At 34.3% G+C, this 24,733-nt stretch overlaps 4 protein-coding genes and 1 non-coding gene across 11 annotated transcripts; 3 read left to right on the top strand and 2 right to left on the bottom strand.

Moving 5' to 3' along the window:
* The first annotated feature begins 1,346 nt into the window (after positions 1-1,346).
* Positions 1,347-4,349, top strand: EIL1 (protein ETHYLENE INSENSITIVE 3-Like 1). Its single transcript, NM_001247612.2, has 2 exons — positions 1,347-1,441; positions 1,976-4,349. Exon 2 carries the CDS (start codon positions 2,092-2,094, stop codon positions 3,922-3,924), a length of 1,833 nt encoding a protein of 610 aa, NP_001234541.1. The 5' UTR covers positions 1,347-1,441; positions 1,976-2,091; the 3' UTR covers positions 3,925-4,349.
* A 4,220-nt stretch (positions 4,350-8,569) lies between these two features.
* On the bottom strand, positions 8,570-8,641 carry TRNAC-GCA (transfer RNA cysteine (anticodon GCA)). Its single transcript has one exon. It is a non-coding gene; the product is annotated as a tRNA-Cys (tRNA).
* Positions 8,642-8,692: 51 nt separating this feature from the next.
* LOC101266132 (glucan endo-1,3-beta-glucosidase 14) lies at positions 8,693-10,618 on the bottom strand. The gene is made up of 3 exons (XM_010324153.4): positions 10,515-10,618; positions 8,964-9,982; positions 8,693-8,865 (listed from the first exon to the last, which is right to left on the bottom strand). Exons 1-3 carry the CDS (start codon positions 10,561-10,563, stop codon positions 8,776-8,778), a joined length of 1,158 nt encoding a protein of 385 aa, XP_010322455.1. The 5' UTR covers positions 10,564-10,618; the 3' UTR covers positions 8,693-8,775.
* Positions 10,619-11,737: 1,119 nt separating this feature from the next.
* LOC101267415 (sm-like protein LSM8) lies at positions 11,738-14,776 on the top strand. 5 transcript variants are annotated; one of them, XM_010324155.4, is made up of 7 exons: positions 11,789-11,876; positions 12,064-12,376; positions 13,039-13,131; positions 13,234-13,274; positions 13,354-13,428; positions 14,251-14,303; positions 14,409-14,776. In XM_010324155.4, the coding sequence occupies exons 3-7, from the start codon at positions 13,095-13,097 to the stop codon at positions 14,497-14,499; spliced, it is 297 nt and encodes a 98-aa protein (XP_010322457.1). In that variant the 5' UTR covers positions 11,789-11,876; positions 12,064-12,376; positions 13,039-13,094; the 3' UTR covers positions 14,500-14,776. The 5 variants fall into 5 exon arrangements, with proteins under 5 accessions (XP_004241374.1, XP_010322457.1, XP_069154920.1 ...); XM_069298819.1 differs by having other exon boundaries at positions 11,838-11,876; positions 12,232-12,376; XM_069298818.1 differs by having other exon boundaries at positions 11,841-11,876; positions 12,032-12,376.
* Positions 14,777-15,585: 809 nt separating this feature from the next.
* LOC101266425 (uncharacterized) lies at positions 15,586-24,571 on the top strand. 3 transcript variants are annotated; one of them, XM_069298817.1, is made up of 17 exons: positions 15,793-15,856; positions 16,032-16,178; positions 16,346-16,419; positions 16,534-16,618; positions 16,872-17,004; positions 17,088-17,172; positions 17,600-17,686; positions 17,803-17,898; positions 18,133-18,587; positions 19,791-19,872; positions 19,956-20,132; positions 20,207-20,260; positions 20,591-20,683; positions 20,753-20,818; positions 22,091-22,137; positions 22,899-23,585; positions 24,045-24,571. In XM_069298817.1, the coding sequence occupies exons 5-17, from the start codon at positions 16,889-16,891 to the stop codon at positions 24,409-24,411; spliced, it is 2,412 nt and encodes an 803-aa protein (XP_069154918.1). In that variant the 5' UTR covers positions 15,793-15,856; positions 16,032-16,178; positions 16,346-16,419; positions 16,534-16,618; positions 16,872-16,888; the 3' UTR covers positions 24,412-24,571. The 3 variants fall into 3 exon arrangements, with proteins under 3 accessions (XP_004242120.1, XP_069154918.1, XP_010322458.1); XM_004242072.5 differs by lacking the exon at positions 16,346-16,419 and having other exon boundaries at positions 15,586-15,856; XM_010324156.4 differs by lacking the exon at positions 15,793-15,856 and having other exon boundaries at positions 16,038-16,178; positions 16,346-16,452.
* Positions 24,572-24,733: the final 162 nt, after the last annotated feature.

The following is a 24,733-nucleotide window of genomic DNA, read 5'->3' as shown; positions in this document are numbered from 1 at the left end:
GTCAAATGGATATTCCACGTCATTTTTATGTATTATCCCTTGACATTTATATTCAAGGGAAAAGGGTCAAATATGCCCCTAAACTATTCGAAAGGTCTAGATATACCCCGTTTAAAGTTTGGTCCATTTATACCCTCGCGTCCAACTTTTGGTCTACATATGCCCTTATGGGTGTTAGTTGGTCAACTCAAAATATCCAACTCAATTTACTTTTCTTTAAATGCCAAATGGGATTTCACATCATTTATATATATTATCACTTGACATTTATATTAAAAGAGAAAGGGGTCACTTATGCCCTAACTATCCGACCCAATTTTAAAACACATATACGACCGTCTTTTAAATGGTTCAATTATGCCCCTAATCCGACTCATATATGTGTGAATTATTTTGTTATTTACATCATCATCGCCTGCTGCAGCTTGCAGTTGCGTCTGTAACGTCGTTGCGGTGAATTCCTCTGCTCTAGTCCTTGCATGCCAGATTTGCGCCTCCAGCTCTGCGTTGCGCCTAAACGCTTTTCAAACCTCGACTTCCTTTTCCTTTAGTTGTCGTGCCATTGATTCCTCGACAGTTCCAATCAGAGCACGATAGTGTTCGCCATTTAAATGGTTCAATTATGCCCTAATTCGACCCATATAGGGTATTTAAAAAAAAGGGTGAGGTTGTATAGATTACTTAAAAGACGGGTCATATATGTGTTTTAAAATTAGGTCGGATAGTTAGGGGCATAAAAGGCCCCTTTCTCTTTTAATATAAATGTCAAGTAATAATATATAAAAATGATGTGGAAAATCCATTTGACATTTAAATAAAAGTAAAATGAGTTGGATATCTTGAATTGACTAACATCCATAAGGGAATATGTAGACCAAAAATTTGGACGCGAGGGTATAAATTCACCAAACTGTAAACGGGGGTATATCTAGACCTTTTAAATAGTTTAAGGGCATATTTGACCCTTTTCTCTTGAATATAAATGTCAAGTAATAATAATAAAAATGACGTAGAAAATCCATTTGGCATTTAAATAAAAGTAAAATGAATTGGATATTCCGAGTTGACCAACTAACGCTCAAAAGGGCATATGTAGACCAAAAGTTAGACGACAAGGGTATAAATAGACCAATCTTTAAACGGAAAGTATATCTAAACCTTTTCAAATAGTTTAGGGGCATATTTGATCTTCTCCCGTAAATAAATAAATAAATAATGAGCAAAAGGATGGCTTTTTACCAAAGAGCCGACACTTTTCATCTCCCAATACATCAAAAAATAGTACAAACTCCATTATTAAAATTGTATTATTAGTACTATAATAACCATCTTCTTCTCTCTTTCCTGCTTACAACTCCAAAAGGCTCAATTATTATTCTCTAAGCTGAGTTCCAGTTGAACCACAGTTTTGCAACGACATAAAAAAAGTGATCTTTTTGAGGTATTTGTGCAATTATTTCTTGATTAAATTTGCTTTTTTATGGTAAAGCTGAGATCTTTACTGGTTTTTGGTGTTAGTTTTTCATCTGGGGTTTCTTCTTCAGTATAGTTGTGTTTGATCTTTGGATTATTGAGTTTTTTTGTGTAAGTAGTTGAGCTTTTGTTTCAAGATTGGATTTTTCATCTGTTTTTTCTGTTGTTGATTTGGTTGAATATAGCTTTCATTTTCCTCCTTTTGGGATCAGCTGATAAATACAATATATGGAAATCAATTAGCATGGATATTTTTATGTTTTAGATCCAGGAAAGTATGTCAATTCTTGGATTATTTGGTAAGTTAGTTTGTACAATTTTTCTGTTGAGCTGCTGAGAAAATGGGAGTTGTTTAAATTTTCTAGAGATAAAATTTATGGTTCTTTTGATGATTGGTGTACTTGAACTTCATATGTTTGTTGTGATGTTTGCTTGTTTATTCTATTGTGTGATTTCAGTTTAAGGAGATAGCTTATGTTCTTTCTTTTTAATGTATTTGCAGGCTCATGTAATTTGATCAATTTCAATTAGATTCTGATCTGAATATTGGATTTTGGGTATTAGCTGCTTAATCCTGTGGAAGTTGCAAGTAGCTTCACCTTTTTCATCCTGTGGAAGATGATGATGTTTGAGGAAATGGGGTTCTGTGGGGATCTTGATTTCTTCCCTGCTCCGCTGAAGGAAGTGGAAGTGTCTGCTCCGCAGAGTCAGACTGAGCCGGATTCTGTGGTGGATGATGATTATAGTGATGAGGAGGAGATTGAAGTGGATGAGCTGGAGAGGAGGATGTGGAGGGACAAGATGAAGTTGAAAAGGCTGAAAGAAATGAGTAAAAGTAAGGAAGGTGTTGATCCTGCAAAACAACGTCAGTCGCAGGAGCAGGCGAGGAGGAAGAAGATGTCAAGGGCACAGGATGGGATCTTGAAGTACATGCTGAAAATGATGGAAGTATGTAAAGCTCAGGGGTTTGTTTATGGGATCATTCCGGAAAAAGGCAAGCCAGTTAGTGGGGCATCTGATAATCTTAGGGAGTGGTGGAAGGATAAGGTGAGGTTCGATCGAAATGGTCCTGCAGCAATAGCCAAATACCAAGCTGATCATGCCATCCCTGGCATGAACGAGGGGTCTAATCCAGTTGGTCCTACCCCTCACACCTTGCAGGAGCTGCAAGATACCACCCTTGGTTCGTTATTATCAGCTTTGATGCAGCACTGTGATCCTCCTCAGAGAAGATTTCCATTGGAGAAAGGTGTTCCACCACCATGGTGGCCCACAGGAAAGGAGGATTGGTGGCCTCAATTGGGTTTGCAGAAGGACCAAGGTTCTCTACCTTACAAGAAGCCTCATGATCTGAAGAAGGCGTGGAAGGTTGGTGTCCTAACAGCGGTGATCAAGCACATGTTCCCTGATATTGCTAAAATCCGCAAGCTGGTAAGGCAGTCAAAGTGCTTACAGGACAAGATGACAGCCAAGGAAAGTGCAACTTGGCTTGCCATCATCAGTCAGGAGGAAGCTTTGGCTCGAGAACTCTATCCCGATCGCTGTCCACCTTTGTCCTCAGCTGGTGTTAGTGGAAATTTCATGTTGAACGACAGCAGTGAGTATGATGTTGAAGGTGCTCAAGATGAGCCTAACTTTGATGTTCATGAGCAAAAACCAAACCATCTCAATCTGTTGAACATCAGTGCTGAGAGATTCAAGGAGACGATGCCTCTTCAGCAACAATCTCATCCAAACAAGGATGAACTGGTCACAAACTTAGACTTCAGTCTGAAGAGGAAGCAAGCTAATGAACCTACTGTGATGATGGATCAAAAGATATACACATGCGAGTTTCTTCAATGCCCTCACAATGAACTTCGCCATGGTTTTCAGGACAGATCTTCCAGAGACAATCATCAATTTGCTTGCCTTTACCGAAGTTCTACCTGTTTTGGAGTTTCAAACTTTCAGATTAATGAAGTCAAGCCAGTTGTGTTCCCTCAACAATATGTCCAGCCAAAGTCATCTGCTCTGCCTGTTAATCAAGGTCCACCTTCCTTTGATCTATCTGGTATAGGAGTTCCTGAAGATGGGCAAAGGATGATTAATGAGCTTATGTCAATCTATGATAGTGATGTACAAGGAAGCAAAAGGCAAAATAGGGGGAACATTGCATTGACCAAAGAGCAGCCTCATCAACAACCTCGTGTCCACCAGGACAACTACCTGCTCAGCCAAGGGATAATGGACGGAAATATCTTCAAAAACACTAATATTTCCACAACTCAGTCTATGCTCCCACAAGTCGATCCATTTGATCAATCCAAGGCTTTCAATGCAGGCTCCAACGACAACTTCCATTTCATGTTTGGGTCTCCATTCAACATACAATCTACCAATTATAACGGAAATCTACCTAGCATTGGATACGATACCACACCAAAACAAGATGCTCCTATTTGGTACTAGCCAGCCAGAAGTCTGTTGACATGTTGTATATCAAGTAGTCAGTTTTGGCTTCATAGATATAGCGATTTCTCATGGGTAAAAAGATCCCATGTACTCGTCTGCTTTTTTCATTCTGGTGGATTTTTCATCGCCTATAGTCCTCTTAGTTATGGTGTTTTCAGTTACCATGTGTTGTAAAGGTTGAAGAACTAGGCATGGTGTAAACAAACACCCCTCAAATACTTGCCAATGCTTCTCATAGGACATGTAGATATAAATAAGTTACTTGTTTCATCATGGCCAGTTTTATCAGTCTCTTTAAAACTGTTGAATTTATAGGCTATGGTTAAGGTCTTTACTCCTTGTTTAATACTTCTTCTCAAGATTGTTTGGGATATCAATGTTGTTATTGTTGCCATATCTTATATGATGTTTTTCTTTCATTATCTTATGTTTCAAAGTTTTACAAGAGCAATTCTTGGTCTTTTTGAGATTAACACTTTGATTTGCTACCTATACCTTCTGGCTTACACAGTTTGTCATTCGAATGAGTTGATTTTTAATTTTTATTATGACTAAGTGCACATGATCCTATCAATACCAAATAATTGTGTGTCTCTATTCATTGAGATTCAAAAAGTTTGAAAGACCTAGGTTTTTAGATAAATTGATAAATTTCAAAATAAAAAGAGTTTGGTAGCAAAAATATAATGATTGAAGTATAGTATATATAAAATATAAATAAAAGATTTAAAAGACTTTCCCTTCTCCCCACCGTCCAACCCCCATCCTACCAAATGAATAATAAATAATATAAAAGGGACATAAAAGTAAAGAAAATGAACCAATAAGACAAAGACCATGTGAAAGAGTAGACGTGATAATTAGTATTCTTAAAAAAATAAAAAATAAAAAATTAGTGCTAGGGAACCAAAAATACCGTGAAATCGAATTGTAAGAGTTTAGATAATCAACTACTAATTTATTTCAAATTGAAAAAAGACGAAAGAGAAATTCTGTAGGATAATCAAATATTCATCGAAAAAATAATAATACAAGTAAAATACCTATTGAACTAATAAAATCCTCTATTATTCTTATTAATGTTACTTTGTTTATAAATTAAAAAGAAAAAAAAAACACAATTGGCCGTATCCTTCGCATTCAATTTTCTTATAATCCACTCTATTTGTTCTTTGATTTTATTTTTTGTTTCATTTTAAAGATTCGTAAGGATTTGATACTTAAATAACAAAAAATAGCATTTGACATTTATGACTTACTCACAAGTCATTAGGTTTGCTTAATTAATATTCCCATAAACAATAATTGTAGTTGACAATATTTGTTTAACTATTATCCTAAAGAATCAGAGAGATACTGAAAATGAAAGCTTAAATAAGAAATCATTTGACATTTTGACTTGGAAACCTAATTAATAGCTCTAAACTCATATTAATATAATCCTAATTCCTAAATAGTGTGGATCTCATTTTAAAAAAAAGTCAAAAGTAGATTTTATTTTCATTTTATATAATTTGATAGTTGATACAAGAAAGTGACCTAAGAGCTAAATGCTATATTAGGAAAAAAATTATTTTATTTCAACGTTAGTTATGTAAGACTTCTTTTTAATTCATATTTAGTAAACTCAATAATTGATTCTTATATATTTAGAACGATAAACTTTTGCCAGATTAACTCTTTTAGTAAAGTGAATTTCAAGAAAATACTTAATTCCATGTAATATAAAATAACTTCAAAGTGACTTCTGATCAAGTCATTTTCCCTTTTTGATGAACAATTTACCCCTTAGGTAAAAGATTAAGAAAAAAATATTAAAGGTATTTAATTCTACAAATGAATATTTTATCAAGGAAATGTTTTCTCAAATGTAAAAAATGCCTGAGTCAAAAATATTTTGTATCATACCAAACATTCTACAATACAAAAAAAAAAAAATGAACGTATCCTCGACCTCTATATAATATGGTCATAAGACTTGAGATTTTAAATTCAAATTCTAATAAGACTATATAATTTTATAATAAAAAATATTTTTCTTTCAATAAATTGTACGCAGTGTGAAAATAATTGTCTTTAAAAAATCATATCAATATAACACGATTGGAAACTATTCTTTTTAAGACAACATTAAACTCATATGTAATATTTGATCTTACAAGTAAAATATTAAATTGTGGTCTCCATGGTTAAAATAACTTATAAAAATCTAGATTATGATATCATAAATTACTAATTTACTTAAAAAATTATTCTTAAATTGTGATAAAAAAAAAGGTCTATGAGTTGTTGATGAACAGAAAAATGTCATATACCAAACAAATGTTCCCAAAATTCATAACAGACTAAAAACTTATGAATTAATCTAAATTATTCGAAATTTCAAAACAGATATCGATCGCAAATATACTTAGAACGTGAAGCATCAATTTTTGGCAAGGAACATGTAGCCATGTAGGGTTAACAGTAAATTGACTTGTCTTTATGCACATATATAATACACATTGAACCTAGACAATTTTTTTATTCAATAGATCCAATAACAAAATTACAAAAAAAATAAAATAAAAATTATTTAATGAAAAGTGTAATATTCAAGACAAATTCAGTGTATATACAACTATATGTTAAAAACTGTCTCAAAAATACTGGACATTTTATATTGATCGGCTAAATGGTTTAATCATATTATTATTTATTAAGATGTAATTTCAATTAATTAATCACATAACACTACGATGAAGTGGCGCAGAATAATTGTAATATAATAATATGATTATAAATTATTAATTGTTGATGTGGCGAATCGTGATTAGTTAAACCTTATGCTAAAAATATTATTTCAAAAAAATATTATTGTTTTAGTTATCTGGTTTATAGTTACTGTCTTGAAAACTGTTCTTTTCTGTTAATACAGCCTATAAAAAAATAAAGTAAATGTACGAAAAGGGAAAAAATGGAATACAAGATAAATTTGAATTTTTTTACGATGATAAATAAATAGTATTTAAATAATTTTGATTTATTTGAAACAAAGATATTAATTTCTTAGATTACATTATAGTGAATACATTAGGAATTACTTTGCATATGCAGTTTTTATATACTTATGGATTAAATTTATCTCCTTGTCCAACTATTAGCTTAAAAACGTCTTTAATTTATTTGAAATGATGACTTAGATAAAATATCTTTTTTTTTTCGTATTTAAGATATTAGAAGGGCGATTTATAGTCTGAAAATGACGTTAAGAGAAAATTTGATCTAATAGGTAATAATATTTTTGATCATTTCTGATTCGCTAAGGGTATTTTTGAACTAACTGGTAGAATGATGAACAAATTTGATTCATACGGAAGGACATATTTAAGTCGTTTTTAATTCCTTCACGTATTGAAACAGGGAAAACAAATTTTAAAAATAACATTCTAAGTTGATTATCGTCTCTTCAACACCCAACATCCCGACCCCACCCGTTGACCAGCCTCTCCTTTCATTATCGAACCCACTCCTCACTTCGTCCACTCCTCTATAGTGTTTTGCTAGATTACATATAAATATTTTTAAGATAATATTTTCTTTATCTTACTTGCCGACCATTACAAAATAAGTAAAATATCCATTTACTTTTCAGAAAAACATTTTTCTACGAATCAAACATACCATTAATCTAATTCCCGATAGAAAAACAAAACTTGAGTTTTTTCTTTGACGAATAGTCAGTCAACAAAGGGAAAAAAAAAAGGCAAATTATAATGATTTTAATTCAATTTATAGAAAATTGATACTACCCATGCTTCACACAAAGGGTCATAAATAATTTATAATGGTCAAAGAAAAATAAGTTATATATTCGTGTTTTTATTTATTTATAGGAATTATTCTTATACATTTAATTTTCAATGAATAAATATTTAAAATGTTTCAGAATTTTTTTGTCGGGCCAAAAAAAAAAAAAAGAAGAAAATATTCGTGTTGACATTAGTTACTTACCTCTAAAATCTACATCATAATTCCTTATCATATTATTTGACCTCATTTCTATTTTTAAAAAAGTCTAACTAATTAATTGTTCTTTTCTCACCAACAAATTTCCTAAATCTGTTTAAAATAGACAGTGTAGATATTTGATAGGTATGCCCTCTTTTATATTCCTTCTATCCGATTTTTCGTGATACTTTTCATTTTTCGAGAGTCAAACAGTTAACTTTGATCGGACATTTGCGTATGGAGTTTTTAAATTTTTTGAAATGAAACTTATATATTTGTAAATTACGTGAAGAGTACTATAAGTCACAATAATTGATAATTTAAAATGTCAAAAGAATCTATGAAAAACTTAGAATCAAAAATAGATTTATTTAAATTTCGAAAGGCGAAAAGTAATACATAAAATGCGACCGAGTAAGTTTTCTTTGTTGAGCTGTTGTGTGGTCAGTGGTGTGACAAAAGAAAACTTGAAGTGGGCTTAAACTTGGAAGTCCAATTGATCTAATTGGGCTTGTAAAAGCAACCACAGTGTTCAATAATATGTTATACGAAAATTTCAATCTCGAGATCTAAGACCTAGGCTCAAAATCGAAATCTCTGATTAAAAGAAGAGTAGGGTAGTTGTATAATCCATGAAAAAATAAAAATAAAAAGGGCCCAACCGGGTTCGAACCGGTGACCTCTTGATCTGCAGTCAAATGCTCTACCACTGAGCTATGGACCCATTTGTGTAAGCAGTTGATATAGTGAAAAAAGAATTGTGACTTCCATAAAATTGGACAATTAGCGTATTGATTCATAAAAGTATATTTTGTATGATCGTGTTACAATTTCGTGAGTTAAATTTCTTCTTTATGGTCACAAGTCTAAAAATTGAGTCAGTACTACTGCACTCGCCAAAGCAATAAACCATTGGGAACTCCAAAATCCGCCTCGTAGTACAAAGTCCTGCATTGAGAAAAATGAATTAATACCAATTATCAGGGTAGCTCTTTTGAAAAATCACGATAAATAATCTGAAACGAAAAAAATAAAATAAAATTTACCTTTGATGCTGAAGAAGGCACAAGTCCTCTAAATCCAATTTTATAAGCTATACTTCCATCAGCTTTAAACAATCCAAAATTCCTCTCTGAAGTTGGGCCACGTTTCTGATTTTCATTAAACAAAGCAAATACATAAGCCCTCATCACCATTTTAGGCCTATGTGGTGTCCCTTTTTTCTTCAACAACAATTTATGCAAATTCTTGTTATAAGTTCTTGCATTTTTCACATTTGCACCAGCTTCATTTTCATCCCCTTGTGAAGCCCATCCTGTTTCTGAACAAATTACTGCCATTTTCTCGAAACCTGTCTTCTCCAGCGCGAAATATGCAGCATCAATCATAGCCTCAAACATGTTATCGTAATGCAACTTCGTTTTTGCATCATATATACCACTCGATTTCTCGAATAATGCATAGTTAAGATCAATGTGACTAGGGTCACTCTTGTAGGCCAAAAAAGGGTATGCATTTATGTAAAAAGGTGAACCAATTTGTTTCGAAAAATTTAATAATGGTAACATATAAGGTAGTATACTTTCTTTAAATGCACCAGCTGAGGGAGGATATGTGTTATCAAAAACAGCTTCTGAATGTGGACTTGACACTTCTATTTTGTGTGACAAGTCCAATTTTTCGAGTGCATTATACACATTTTTAACAGCAGGGACTAAAACTTCCCACAGTTCAGTATCTCCTCCTCCGAGAACTTCGTTACCAACTGCTATGCCACGAATCAAGGTACCGGGGAGGTAAGGTTGTACGTTTATTTTCACCCATTCAACAGCGCGATCTTCATTCACACTTATGTCCTTGAGAAATTCATTGCCAAGTCCTATGATGATTTGAATTTCAGAATCTTTAAAAGCTGTTAGAACACTATGATCCGCGTCATAGATTCTAACATTCTTTATTTTGTTAGCCCTCAGAAGCGTTACAACGCTTTCTGGGGCTGGGATGTTGTCTGCTATCCTTCCATAATTTATCCCATATGTACCTGTAAATGCATCTGCCACCAAAACTGTGTACAACAAATACCAAAAGAAGTATTAGTACATGGTAAAAAGATGAGTATTTGTTTCTCATCTATGCAAAATATGATCAAAACAACAACTACGTCTCAAATCCTGAGCAAGTTGGGATTTGCTGGCTATATGAATTCTCACTATCCATGTCACTCCATTCAAAATACGTTTATATAAGGGGCGAGTTGGGGGCCAACTTGAAGCTAGGCGCCAACTTAGCATCAATTGGCGTACATATGTTGTAGAATGCATTTTATAACGTTTCTAGCTCAATTGATGCTAATTGGCGCCTATTGAACTTTATTCAATGATTGAGAAGGGTCGGACCACAAGGGTCTATTGTACACAGTCTTACCCTGCATTTCTGCAAGAGACTGTTTCCACATCTCTAACTCATGACCTCATATGGTTACATGATAACAACTTTATGAGTTGCATCAAGACTCCCTTTGAGGACATAGATAGTACAAGTCAAATTATAGTTTGAGATCATGACAATTAAAACCTAAAAAAAGAGCAGAAAAATACCATTAAAGAGAAGAATGAGACAGAGGAATAAAGACAAGTAGGAAGTCATTTTTTTTTTGTTAGTAACATAAATTTTATTCCCAGTTATTAGTAATATATGTAACAAAGATGGTAACTTGGGATACAATGCTTCTCTATTAGGCAAATATGGCATAGTTGATAATCAAAACAATAAAGATTCTAAACTTTAGAATTATGTTTTCTAATGTTGTTTTAGAATTTATTCCAACCTTTTCAAAACAGCCATTAATTTCTTCCCTCTTAATTCTAATGCCTTTATCATATAGCTTTCCTCTTTTTGTCATGTACTTGACTAGCAAAACGAGCTCAGAATTTAAAATATATAAGTTTTGAATTATATACTAAGATATTGAGTGATCGGAACTTGACATAATGTCTCTTATGGAATTTGTTTTTTTTTTATTGGAGAAGTCATTTAGATGTGTTCAGATTTCTAATTATTTAAGTTGTGGATTACTATATGACAAGATAACATATAGGGTCGGAACATGAGAAAATGTAACTTGTGGAATTATTTTCCTTGTCTTCAAAAAAATATTTTTTAAAAGTTTTAATCAAATTTTAAAAAAATTAAGATATGTTTTATACCAATGGCACAGAAAAACAACAACATATTATATATCACAACCTATCAACTTTTACTATAAAAAAAATGGTATAACATATATAAAAAATCTTCATAGAATTTTATAGGGTATAAGATATACAAAAAACCTTTGTAGAATTTTTTAGGGTCTAATGAGGTTCATTTCAACTATGTCTCCACAAGAATTAGTAACACATAGTTTACGAGTCTGTTTGATCAAATAAGTATGATAATTTTGAAATAAAGTGTGAAATTATTTTGTTTAAAATTGTATTTTTGTAAGTATTTTTGATTTAAATTATTTGAATTGAGGATTTTTCATAAATAATTTCTTTATTTCACCAAATTAAGAATAAAGGATGCGTAAATTTTATATTACTTTAATTTCACATACGAAAATCACTAATGAATTTGTTATTTATTCTAATAGTTAGAATTTTGTATACATATGATATACATAATTATACTATACAATACTTGTGATATAATTTTTAATCTCATATCATAATCCCCTCATTCTAATTGAGTGTAGTTAAATCACCTAGATTGCTCTAGGAGGACTACTCCGGCTTAATTTTCATCTATTGAGGAATCAAATCTCAAGATAAGTAAAATATTGAGGACCAAATCAAAGTTTAGACAAAAGTTATAAGGATCACTTGTGTAATTTTACTGAGTACCTACTTTAACGCACGGCGTCTCACTCTCCTCCTCAGTTCGAGTTTCGAGAACTCCTCGACGATTTTTTTTCGCAGGTAAATTACTAATTTTAGGGCTCTTCTTTGCTTTGTAGTAGAAATTATTTGTTTTTCCGATTTCTAAGCTCTTACATGTATTGAATCATCTCCGCCATTTTTTTGTTGCTTCAATTTGATTCGGCTGATATAATTAATATCTGATACGGCGGCAGATTTAATATCGGAATGAACTTTTGTTATTCAGGTACTGTATGAACTGTATATCGAACTTAGAAGACGATACGAGAGTACTGTACTGGAATTTAGGGTTTATATTTATTGGAATGAAATTAATTTGATTATGTTTGTGTTTCTGTACTATGTATGTATTTTGTTCAGCATTCTGATTATAATTTTAATACGATGTGCAAAGTTGGAAAAAAAAAATCAACAGTGTTGAGTATAAATGTTACGGGATTGTGTATTGTTTGCATTTGAAACATTTGTTCCGGTGAGTTCCTGTGGTGTCTAGGCCAGCTTTTGCGCACATGGGATACTTGCCATCTCCCAGGTTCTAGGTGAGTTCAAATGAAGATTATTATTGGATATTTGTTTTTTCGTAATTCTAGAGTCTCTGAATAGTGGAAGTTGTGTTGTTATGCAGAGAAGGAATAATATTGCTTTAGAATTGGTAGAAAATCTTATTGCCCATTTTGGTGTAAAATGGTTCATCCCTTTGCTCGGTGGAATAATCTATCTAGGTTTAATTATGTTGTAAGCTTTTCAACAGGAAAAAAGGGGATATATAGATAGTACTCAAACATTCTGTTTCGTTTTTATGAAACCTAAACTATAGCTTTTGATCTTGGGATTTAAGAAAAAACCATTTAGAAAACTGACTGACTAAAGGTGGATGAGAAAAAGGGATTTGGAAATATTTTATGTTCTGCAAAAATTGACTGTGTTTGCATTACTCCATATCTTTTATTGGTATTAAAGCAAATGACAATATTATGATAATTCCAATCTCTACTCGATTAGGCTGCCTTCAGCTCTTTGTTTGATATTTTCAATGAGTTGTTTCTTCCTAGAAAAATGAGCAAATGCCCCACCCATAAGTTTAGCCAGCAAATTGTTCAAGCCCACATAGCTCTTATATGGCCACATTCTTGCATATTAGTATTATTTATTTTGCTTAAAAGTATTTTAACTTGTGGGCTTCCTTTTATGTTTTGACAAGGTTTTAGCATCAGTTTACCAAGAAGCTGACAACTAAGTTTCAGCTCACTCTGCAACATGGCATCTGGACTTGGGCTTGAGTCTCTTGTTGATCGTACGTGGACTGTCCTTGTATTTATTTTCTGTCTTGCTTGATGAGATTAGCTCATGTTTTAAGGAATAACACTATTTGTTTTCTTTCTTTTGGTGTTTCCAGAAACTATCTCAGTTATTACAAATGATGGACGGAATATTGTGGTGAGACATTGTTTTGCTTTTGTTGCCAAATACTGTGCTGGAGACCCTTTATTTTGCTGACTTCTTGATTCTTTTTCAGGGAGTTCTGAGAGGATTCGACCAGGCTACAAACTTGATTCTTGATGAATCTCATGAGAGAGTATATTCAACAAAGGTTCGTCTGTGTCTTATCTGAAGAATTCATTAATCATGTCTAGACATTTCATTTTAGTAATGGTGTACAGTTATTTATACAAATTACTTCTGAACGACATTTTGATATATGTGGATGTTTCTATTTGGTGCTTGTAGTTTCTAGGATTCTTAGTATTTTCCAGCTCATTAATATTTGCTAGAATTTATTCAGTCATTACATGGTAGTCTAGTCAGTTACTAGAAGTACTTTTTGAATGCCTGAAAATTTGAATTTTCAGGTTCTACTTTCTATCTAAGTAGACAATATTCTCATAAAAAATTGCCAAAGAAAGTACAAAGCAACAAGCAGCATTTAAAAAAGTCCCTCATGGTTGCATAATCTAGGTAATGAAGAGTGAGATTTCATCTTCAATTTGGTTTTTTTTGAAAATCGGGTAACATAATTTTTTCATGGTAGAGTTTGGTTTTCCTCCTTTTTGAGCCGAGGGTCTATCCGAAACAGCCTTTCTACCTCACAAAGGTAGGGGTAAGGTTTGTGTACATCCTACCATCCTCGGACTCCATTTGTGGGATTACACTGGGTATGTTGTTGAGTATGGTTTTCCTGAATGTCGGCGCTGTAGCAGTCTGCAGTAGATGTGAAACAAGATGCTTTGGTATGACTGAAATTGTTTGCTAACTATAGTTTCATGCTATTATGGGCTTTTTTCACATTAAGGTTCCTTTTTTTTTTCCATGCTTATACCCCTATAAGTAAACCTTTTTCCAATTATGCTGTGGTTTATTTGCATTATTGTGCTTGCTGTGTTAAGTACTACTAACCCTTAGCTTTTATTTGCAGGAAGGTGTACAGCAACTTGTGTTAGGTCTTTATATCATAAGGGGAGACAACATGTATGTGCACTGTTTGCTGCCACTTCTTTTTTAAGGATGCATATGGTTCACCTAAAACAAGAATTCCTTTAAGCCCTAATAGGTTTTCCTGTTAAATTGTTGCAGAAGCGTCGTTGGGGAATTAGATGAAGATCTTGATAGTAACTTGGATATGTCAAAACTGAGAGCACATCCTCTAAAGCCAGTCGTTCACTGACCTGCAACTTGGTGTGAGCCTTGTAATCCTGTGAACGGATGATGGATGGATCAAACATCAGTTTAGTTGATAGACTTTGGTACAACTATCAAATGAAAACTTCAGACATGTTATGTAGCTAGGAACACAAACTGTTATAGTTCGTTAGTCGTCGTTATATGTCTTATAAGTTTCCCTTTCTGATATTGGCTTGCGAAAGATTTTGAACTTTGTATAACTATCATATTAAAACTGCAGGCATGTTTCTGTGCCTAAGAGCACAAGCTGTTTTAGTTTACCTCTCATCTTCTGTTTAAGCTGGATAGCCGAACTTAATGTCTCTGTTAAAAAGGTGTTTATTGTTTTTACAGAACGAGAAAATGATCAAATTGGTCCTTAATGTGTGGTAATACTCTTACCTTTCTTAAACTTCATTTATGGACTATGGTCAGAGAATTTTATTGGGTAAAACTCTTAAATGGGTAGAAAGTGATTATTTTTGTCCTAGACCTTGAAGTAACAACTATGCAAGTAAATGTCTTTTTCTTATTAAGTTTAACTAGCAATTCACTTTATTTGTATAAAAAAATTATTAGACAAAAATGGGAGTGAAGCTTTTCGGCCATAACCAAATATAGAACGGTTTAAGTTTTGCCACTTTTAATAGAAACTCTTATTAATAATAAAGTTTATTTGTAAATAAATATTTTTAGAGTTATTTTTAGTTGTCATGATTTTTGTTTTTAGAGTCAAATTATAAGAATTTTGATTAATATTTTAAGATGTATTTTTCATCGCATTGATATGCAAAGATTGCAATTTATAGTATTTTCATAGATTTTTTGTATATCTAAATTTTTTATTTAAAATATCAAATTAATGTAATTTAATTTAACTTTAAAAAATTAGTCAATTGATATTCAAAAGCGTGACATCACAAATAAAAATGAACGAAGAGGTATAATCTAGCATAGAGCATCCTCATATCATATTTTATTAATTGAATTTTAGGGTAATTAGGCCACTATAATCTAACAAATTATCCGCTCCGTATTTGGATAACATAGAAAGTGTTTTTAAGTAATAATTCACTTAATCCCAAATTTTATATTTAAAAAAATCCCAAATTTATCCGAAAATAATAAAGCAATCTTTTTTTTAATTTTATAATCTCATGAGTTAAACAGTTAAAATACACCTAAATTACACTTTAATAATTTCAATTTAACCGTCCAAATTTAATCAATTGGTCGTTTGCCACCAAATTTAAAAGAAAACCTATAAACCCCTAAAACCCCAGTTTGCCGAAGTTCTCTGAATTAAGTTATCAAAGAAGACGCCATTGAAGCATGTAATTTTATTGTTGAATTGATTCAAGGTCGTTACTTTCAGCATTGATGATTTTCCTTGTTGTGATTCTCTATTTTCAGTTTTCCCCTTTTTTTTCTGTACAAAAATTGACTATTTTCAGTTTTCCCCTTTTTTTCTGTATAAAAATGGACTCCTGTTTATTCTGTATAGAAGGAGTTTGTAATTGCTGACATGTTTCTCAGGATTTACAATTTGGTCTGCTAAATACAACAATGTCTTCGAGTTTTCAAGCTTCTATACTTGTGGCTTCCCCATCTCACCCTAATTCTGTAGCTTGGTCAGAGGAGAATTTGTTGGCAGTAGCTTCCGGTCATATTGTTACCATATTGGTAAATTTCTTGTTCACAGCTGATCCTCTTCTGCCTTTCTTGTAATAATGCTGTAAAAGTTTGCATCTTTTTGGATTTTTAACAAACTTTCGACTTAGCATCATTTTTTATTTGGTTTCCCACCCGGTGTCTTAGAGCTCCGATTAAATCTGAATTATGCACTGCAGAGTCATTTGGAGGTGGCTTTTCTAATAGGATTTTCTCCATAGCCCGGGCTTGAATCCGAGATCTCTGGTTAAGGGTGGAGTAGTCCCACCATTGCACCACTACCCATGTTGGGGATTTAGTATCATTGATTAGGCATTGAATTAGCAGACGTACTATTGAAAAGTAATATTTTTCTTCTTTTTTTCAGAATCCAGCTAAACGATTGGGATCACGAGGTCTCATTACTATACCTCCTGGCAAACCTTTTTCTGTTGGGTTCATTGATAGAAAAGGTAATGTTATATGTCTTGTACAGTTGATTTTTAGTGCATGAATGGGATTCTTGTTAGTATAAGATGATGTATTCTGTACAGAACATATATTGTATAGGTTATTTGCTTTACTACCACTTGGGTATCGGGAGATTACCCACATTAGTAAATTTATTACTAGTTCAAAAAAGTGTTGTGAATTAGTCAGACAACTTATTAATGGTTCGTATATGTGTTCCAACTATGCCTGAATTTCGACTTTAAATCTTCACAGATTTACTCTCTGATTGCATGTTACATATTGCATTATCTCGAGACTCCTCTCCTCAAGAAAAACAATATCGGGAAAATCGGCCATGTGCCCGGTCAATATCCTGGTCACCTATTGGATTTGCTTCAAATTCTGGGTATGATCTATGAAGCATATCAGTGAATGATCTTTGGTCGTTCTCAACAGTAATGTGAATAACAATGTTTTTGCTTGGTCTAGTTGTTTGCTTGCAGTCTGCACTACTGAAGGACATGTGAGACTTTACCGGATGCCATTTCTTGAGTTTTCAACAGAGTGGGTAGAGGTATGAATCAAACAAGGATGTGGAATAATATATTTATAACGTTTTGGATACTTCCTCACAGATTGAAGACTTTAATACCCAGTGCTATTCTTTTGGAACATAGTATTTTACTACCTCAGCAAATGCCTGAAAGCATTCAATTAGTTCATGTCTTTGTTTTTAGATTGTATTCCTGTTCGATTCTTATCCCAGATCCTTTATCATTTTGGTTCGAATAACATCCAAGTCGCATTTTACTTTGTCAAAAAAAAAAAACAAACCATCCAAGTCACATCTAGAAGTTCAGTTTAGAACGTTAGTCCTCAGCGATCAAGCCACATGGTTCTCTTGAACAATTTCCAATGGGTTTTTCCCGTTTCTTCATAGTGATCTTCCAACCTTTATCCTTCTAGTCTTTGCCCATTGATCTAATTATCAAACTTCACAGGTCATGGATATATCAAACATGCTGTATAGCTATCTCAAAAATACCAATTTTCAGGCAGCAAACTTTAGAGTCTCAGAAGGTGCTGATGTAAGTTAAATTCATTGTTTTCTCCATTGTGTGGATTTTACTCTTTTCACATGAAACAGTGCCTCTTCTCTGTATCTTCAGCTGTATTTGGTTTGACTTGATTTCTGTTCTAACAGCCTAGTCAAGCTTGCTTTGATGAGGGAGATGATGATGATCTGCCAATCTCTAACATGAGAAAGGAACTTAAGCGTCAGAGACTGAACACATTGCCCGTACTTGCTGATCTCTTTGGTTCCTCCAAGTATTTTCACTATGCATGAATATTGTACTATCACATGCTGTAATTACTTAGACTGCAAAGAATGTAGACAGAGATAGAGGAGAAAAGAAGTGAACATTTAAGAACTACTTTTGGCAAATGATTATTTAGTTATTTAGATGATGAAATTTACTTAGTACCAACTTCAATACCAGTTTTTCTTATGATGCTATTACTTTTTTTTTAGGTGATGGAGGTTAAAGCATGCAGTCAGAATCAGAAAAGTACTTTTACAGCTCCTCGCTTAAGATCAAGGTCTTCTAAGAAAGTTTTTGAAGATGACCGTCAATCACTGATCACTGCTGAGGAATATGCCTCTCGCAATGCAATGCTGTCCTCACTCATTGTTGCATGGTCACCCTGTCTGCCGCAGACATCTGGATGTGGTATATCTTCTGCTAATGTCTTGACCAGTAGCTGTTCTGTACTTGCTGTTGGTGGGAAGAGTGGCGTACTATCGTTGTGGAGAATTCATAAACCTGAAAGCTACTCTATTATGAACATCCCGGACTCAAATAAAACAGTGCTCGTTGGACTTCTCGATGCACATGATTCTTGGATCACAACAATCAGTTGGAGCTTGTTCATTTCTGATGCTTCAGATCCTCTGCTTTTATTGGCTACTGGATGTTCCGATGGGAGGTACGTATCTACATTTTTATTATACAATAATCATAGCAAAAGAGCAGCTATGAGTGCAGTATACTTCAACGCATTCTGCCATGAAATGAAAAGAAGTTGTTAGCATGCTGACTCCTCTATTTTTCACCTGATTGTCTAGAGACTCCTCTGCTTCGTTTTTTTCTCCTTAGTATTAATCTTATCTTCTGAATAGACAAATCAAGACAAGAAAATCCAAAACAACTTAGAGCACTTAGCTCTAGATGAAGGGATGAGGTGGTTTTATAATTGGCAATGAGGACAAAATAAAGTTCAAGTGGGAAGAATTGTTAAATGAAAGCCTTAAATAAGAAGTACGTTTTAGTGACCATTCTATTATAGTAAATCTAAAAGATCGTTATTAATAGTTAACGTTGTATTGTCAATGAGGAAGTAATGAAGTAATCAATTGGTAAAGAAAGAGGCCAAGAACAGTTGTGTCCAAGTTTCTGGGACGAGATATGTGTTTGTGCCATCCGATATTATAATGCTAAATTTCCTTGTTATTTAGGAAGAAATTAAGTAATCAAATGGTAATAGAACCGCAGAATGGAAGCTTTCAAGGATAGAAGCTTTAGTTATATCCTGAATCAAACTGGTGGGAGAATGAACCGTCATTTTCCATTTCCTTCTCTCTAGGGACCTCTGAACCGTCACCTCTAACTTTAAACCAGGCCCAGCGCCGATGATTTCTGAGTGAGGTTTCCTCCTCTGTTTTAATCCATTCCCCACTCATCTGTTGATCTGCTTGAAATTGGTTTGCAACCACATGTTCAGGGGCAAAGCGTACACTTCTTTCCACCTCTTCTGGACAACATCCAACAGTGGGTGACCACCATTCAAGCGTCAATTTGGATTTCTTCCATCTCCCATCTCCCATCTCCCATCTCCCATCTCCATGGATGACATGATCTGCTTCCTTTCTAGATGGAAGTTCAGACAGATACCGGGGAATCATTCATTGCATACATATTGATACCGTGTTAAGAGTTCCACTCACTGCATACCCATCTCCGTATGTCATAACATCGTGAATCAAACTGATGCTAAACAATCATACTAACTGCAGAAGACGCCTATAAATGTAGATGTTGGTTTCAGTTAATGCAATAGCCTGCAATATATTGCATTTTTGCACAAGTTAATAGGTTCAACAATTTATTCTTCTTACTTCTCATTTTGTAGTGTGAAAATCTGGCAGGCGTGTTGCAGAAGACTAGTAGAATCAACAGAACCTAGTGGTTTGGCCTTTTCGCTATTGAAGGAGGTCTCTTTTTGACATACAAAATTTCTATAATTATTCCTTTTTCACTTTTTCATCTCATTATCTGTTTCTTGTTGTCTAAACAGGTAAAGGCTGCCGATTTTGCAATGGCCTCTATGGTTTCCCTCACGGTCTCTGGGCAGTCGCCTAACAAAATGCTATTAGCCATTGGCAAGGGATCTGGATCAGTTGAAGTGTGGACTTGTGACATTCTTCTTCGTAGATTTGAGAAAGCTGGCTCCTGTGATGCCCATAACCATGCTGTGAGTTCTTACTGATACTCAAATCCTTGCCTCTTTAGCATCTGGAGATATTGACTTGTGTTGATGTGTTCTAGGTTACAGGTCTATCTTGGGCTTTTGACGGACGTTGCCTATACAGCTGCAGCCAGGTATGCTACTTTATTATTTGGTGTTTCTACTTGGACTATTTATGTCTATTTTCTGACTATTTTCCTTAACATTTAAACCACAACATTACCATTCTCTGAATAGTGTTACTGTTATCAACCTAATGGAGAGCACTCTTTGGATGTCTCTCTGACTATGATGGCTGTAAAAGTAATATATCATACAAGAATTTTCCTAATTCCGTCCCCCAAATCCCTATGTGAGATTATTTTTTTTGGTAACTAAACAGTCTATTTACCAAACCTGATGTGAGATTGCATTTTGAGCATAATTTAATTGTAGGATAAACTTTCTTCCTGAATATTTTGCAGGATGACTCCATACGCTGCTGGATTTTACATGAAAATTCCCTGTGTGAAGTACCTATTCCTTCCAATACACCTGGTGTGGAAGGCTCTGCTGATGTACGCACGTGTATCTTGGTTCATGCATCTCTATCACCAACTGTTTCATAAATAAAAAATTCTTTGCAGGTGCCAAATGCATTTTGTTCTTGCTTAGGTCTAGCCGTATCTCCGGGGAATCTGGTGCTGGCTGTGGTAATGCATTATCCCTTCATTCCTTATTTTGAGTGTGGTTTGTCTGTATACTAATTCACAATTTTCAATGAACATAGCAAACACGAATATCCTGGTTAGGCAGATCATATTCAAGAGGGATGTTGCCCCACGTCATCATCCATTTCCAAACTGCACCACTCTATCTGTTCCTTGTTGTTTATTGTTCTAGTTGAAAAATTCCCTATCCATTTCAATTTATTCAGCACAAGAGTGTTAACACACTCAGCAAAGTCTTTTCCTTATAATAACTCACTAGATTACCACTAACTCTATCACCAGATGAGAGAAACAGCACTAAAACCACACAAGACTAGTGGCATATTAATAAGGCTTTGCTATAGAGTTCTTCTTTGTTCCACTGTATTGAAGCCATAAACAACTTCCAGGTCTATCACTTCTTCCATCACTCCGGCACTTCCTGGAGTTTCCTGTCACCCTGCTCAGTAGGTCTCTTGTCTGCCCAATTCTCATTATAGGGGAGCTGAGGTTTGAGTGAGCTGCAGCGGACCCCTGTAGCTCTTGGGGTTGTGAATCTCCAGCTAGAACTTCGGCTGCCTCAATACATGTATCCGCCTGTGTCAATTTGCTGGAACTGGATGAGGGTTTCAGTGGTGTCAACTGTTCCATATGGTAGGGTTTTTTGAAGATGAGGCCTCCGCCGGCAATCGAAACTCTACAGATCTACCAAATGCTACAAGTGAATGTTTCCTAGGCCGTCCTGCTCCCTACCTCGTCCTCATTCCATGGATCTCGACGGTGCACGTTAGGTTAACCTGCGCCAAGAGAGAGGAGAGAGAAGAAAGCATTGGTCTTTTTTTATAAATGATTGATTTTTTTTTCTCCCCTACCTTCACAGGATAACTTGACCACTTTTATTCGCTAATATTAATCTAGTACAATCACACTGAAATATTTTACTGGAAACTCTCCCGTAAAAGCGCAGCGGATAGATAATTCTTGCCAGCATCTTAGTACCATCTTGGTATTTGTTCTTAGAACAGAATGCATTAAGTCTTGTTAAATCTTGATCAGTACAGTTTTTCAGCAGTTAAGTTCAACTAGAAACTCCCTCCTGAAACTAGTATACGCCCTTTATAAGATCTACTTTTCTTTCATTACAAGCTTCTCGCATTATAAATAGATAATCAGTTAAAAATCCTTCTTAATAATGGTATTATTGAATGAGATGTTTAGTCTTTTATGTTCTGTTTTAGTACTTCTATACCAACAAAAGTTATACACACTGTGCAGGTAAGAGCTTTTTCTACTGCGCTACTAAATCCAATGTATGAGGCAAGGTATTCTATTTTCCCTTTTTGGCTGTTTGTTCTATATATTTGTAGATGCCAATTTTCACCTGGATCTAGTATATAGTTAACAGGTTACAGGCTGCAGATTTATCATCTACTAATAAAAATTCGTCATGCTCTTGTTAGTACTTTTTACAAAAGAAGGGTCCGGAAGATTCTTCTGTCAACTATTAGTATTTAATTTATGACTGGTGTTCTTTATTGTGTACGTACGACCTCCCAGTTTCAACAAATTCCGGAGTTCGCAATTTTAGAATGCTTAAAAAGTCCATATAGTTTTAGATCATTTTTCTCCTCCATCTCCTAATCTTTTGTGAGGGAAAAGTAGGTTTTATTGTTAAAGCTATACCATTATCATTCTCAAGAAAGCTATACCATTATATTAATCAATGAGTTCTCCTACACAGATTTCCTTATCTGCTATGTGAAACTGCTACTTTCCAATGTGCATAGATCCATCTTTCAATTAAAAGTTAAACATAAACTACATGAACAAAAAATGGATATCTATACTTGGAACTGTCATTGTGATGAATGATATTTTGTTGATTATTGATATGTTGTCTTCTGTAAAGTTAAGGCTTACATCTTTTACGTATTCACACTAATATGGACCAGAAATAATCTGACAACTGCCCTGTGCTTCTATCTATTTTATTTTTGAAAACAGATGATAAACTAGTGGTAGTGCTTTAGTGGGAAGGATAGCTTGCTTGAGAAACTAACATCGCTTTGTTCAAAACTTCCAGGGCTCTGAAAGCTGCAGTAGAATTTCTATGGATTGGAGGACAGCAACTGGAGATTTCCTCTACTGTTTGTCCCGATTTTGAGGTCAAAATATTCCCAGATTTTCCTGAGAAAGAGCTAATTAGTTGGGAGAATAATATATTATGGTCATTAAATCAGCATGAACCTTTGGATAAACCACTGGTTGTTTGGGATGTTGTAGCAGCACTCTTGGCCTTTAAACAGTCTATTCCGAAATATGTAGAACATGTTGTACTTAAATGGTTGAAATCTTCTGTTGGAGTTTCTGCAAACTTGTCTGAAGCAATTAAATGTCTCCCAGAGATCTCCTCGCGTAAGTTGCAACTCCTCAACATCATCAGTAAGCTGGTAGTCTTGAAAAAGGTGGAGACAGATAAACTTGATGGGAAATCACAACTTTTGGAGGTCATTGGTGGTGCTGAAGATGAAAAATTGGATTGGAGTCAGCTTCATTCAAATAGTGAAATGGAACTGAGAGATAGGCTGATAGGCTATAGCTTTACTGTCTTTCTTGATTTCGCCTCTGCTTCTCGTGGAAAGGGTACTAAACCTGGTTACTGGGTCCCTATTGGAACAACACAGATGGAGCAGTGGGTTGCAAGTCATCGTAAAGATGTAAAGAATGATCTGAAACTTCTTGCAGATGAAGTACGAACCGTTAAGAAGAGGTAGTTCCACCACATGCCTGCTTTAATAGTTTCTCTTACGCATGATCTATGCCATTTGCATTGTCTTAGTGTTTTCAACATTCTGATGTTTCAAAAAAAATTTCCAGCTAACTATCTTTTTAGTGTAAAATAGAATAATATTTGTGATCTAAAATGATGCTCATTTTCTCCTAGATCTTAACTATATACGAACATTGATTGGTTTTAAGGAATTGATAAAAGAAATCTGCATTTTAACTTACTTGTTTGAATTCTATTCTTAACCAGTTGATTAGGCTTTATCACATTGATGCAGATGAAACCTTTTCTTTCTTGATGATGGAAACTTTGAATTTTCATGTGCCAGTTCTTGTTTATTGACCATTAGTGTTCAAGTTGATCGTTGTGTGATGATACAGATACGAGTAACATGTTCACGTGGATGTTGCTGATTCTAACTCACTCCGTCTTATTTTGCAGTCAGCGTCCCTCCTTTTGTGAATATGTAGAGAAGGAGGAATGTAGTTTCTGCTCAGCATCAGTACCATTTGATTCTCCAGATTCCGCTATCTGTCAGGGGGTGAAGTGTGATACTGGAACACACAAACTGTCTCGATGTGCTGTTTCTATGCGTATCTGCCCAATTGCTCCGCTATGGCATTGCATGTGCTGTAAGAGATGGGCTTCAATATTAGCCCCTTCACCCATCTTCAAAATGCCTGGATATTATCCTTCAGATTTCAAGTCTAACACAGATGATGAACATCCAAAACCTTGGTGTCCCTTTTGTGGGATTCCTTTAAAGAAATTACTACCAGAATTTCTACTCTCACCATCATTTGTATAGGTCAAGTAAATAGAGGCAAAGTACTAGTAAGTTGCAATGTTAGTTTGACTTCATTAAAAAAAAAAACCATATATTATGTTGGTCTCAAGTACCTGATGTAGTAGAGTGAATCTCTACTTGTAAACAATTGCTTTAACTTATGTTTTTTTTCCCCTATTCAGTCTAAGCTTCATGTGGGTTGGTGATGGGTTGCACCAGGGATCGGTCTTTAGTTGCTTTAGTGATGGATGAATTGATACGAACATATTCAAACAAGAAAAGGAATAGTTATGTTGGTAGGAGGTAACATGTATGTATACGTTGAATGTAAATGTTTAAAAAA

The sequence above is a fragment of the Solanum lycopersicum genome, chromosome 6 (genome assembly GCF_036512215.1).
Source record: "Solanum lycopersicum chromosome 6, SLM_r2.1".
NCBI classification, from domain to species: domain Eukaryota; kingdom Viridiplantae; phylum Streptophyta; class Magnoliopsida; order Solanales; family Solanaceae; genus Solanum; species Solanum lycopersicum.
The sequence above is the reverse complement of the archived record's forward strand: the minus strand, read 5'-3'. Positions and strand labels throughout refer to the sequence as shown.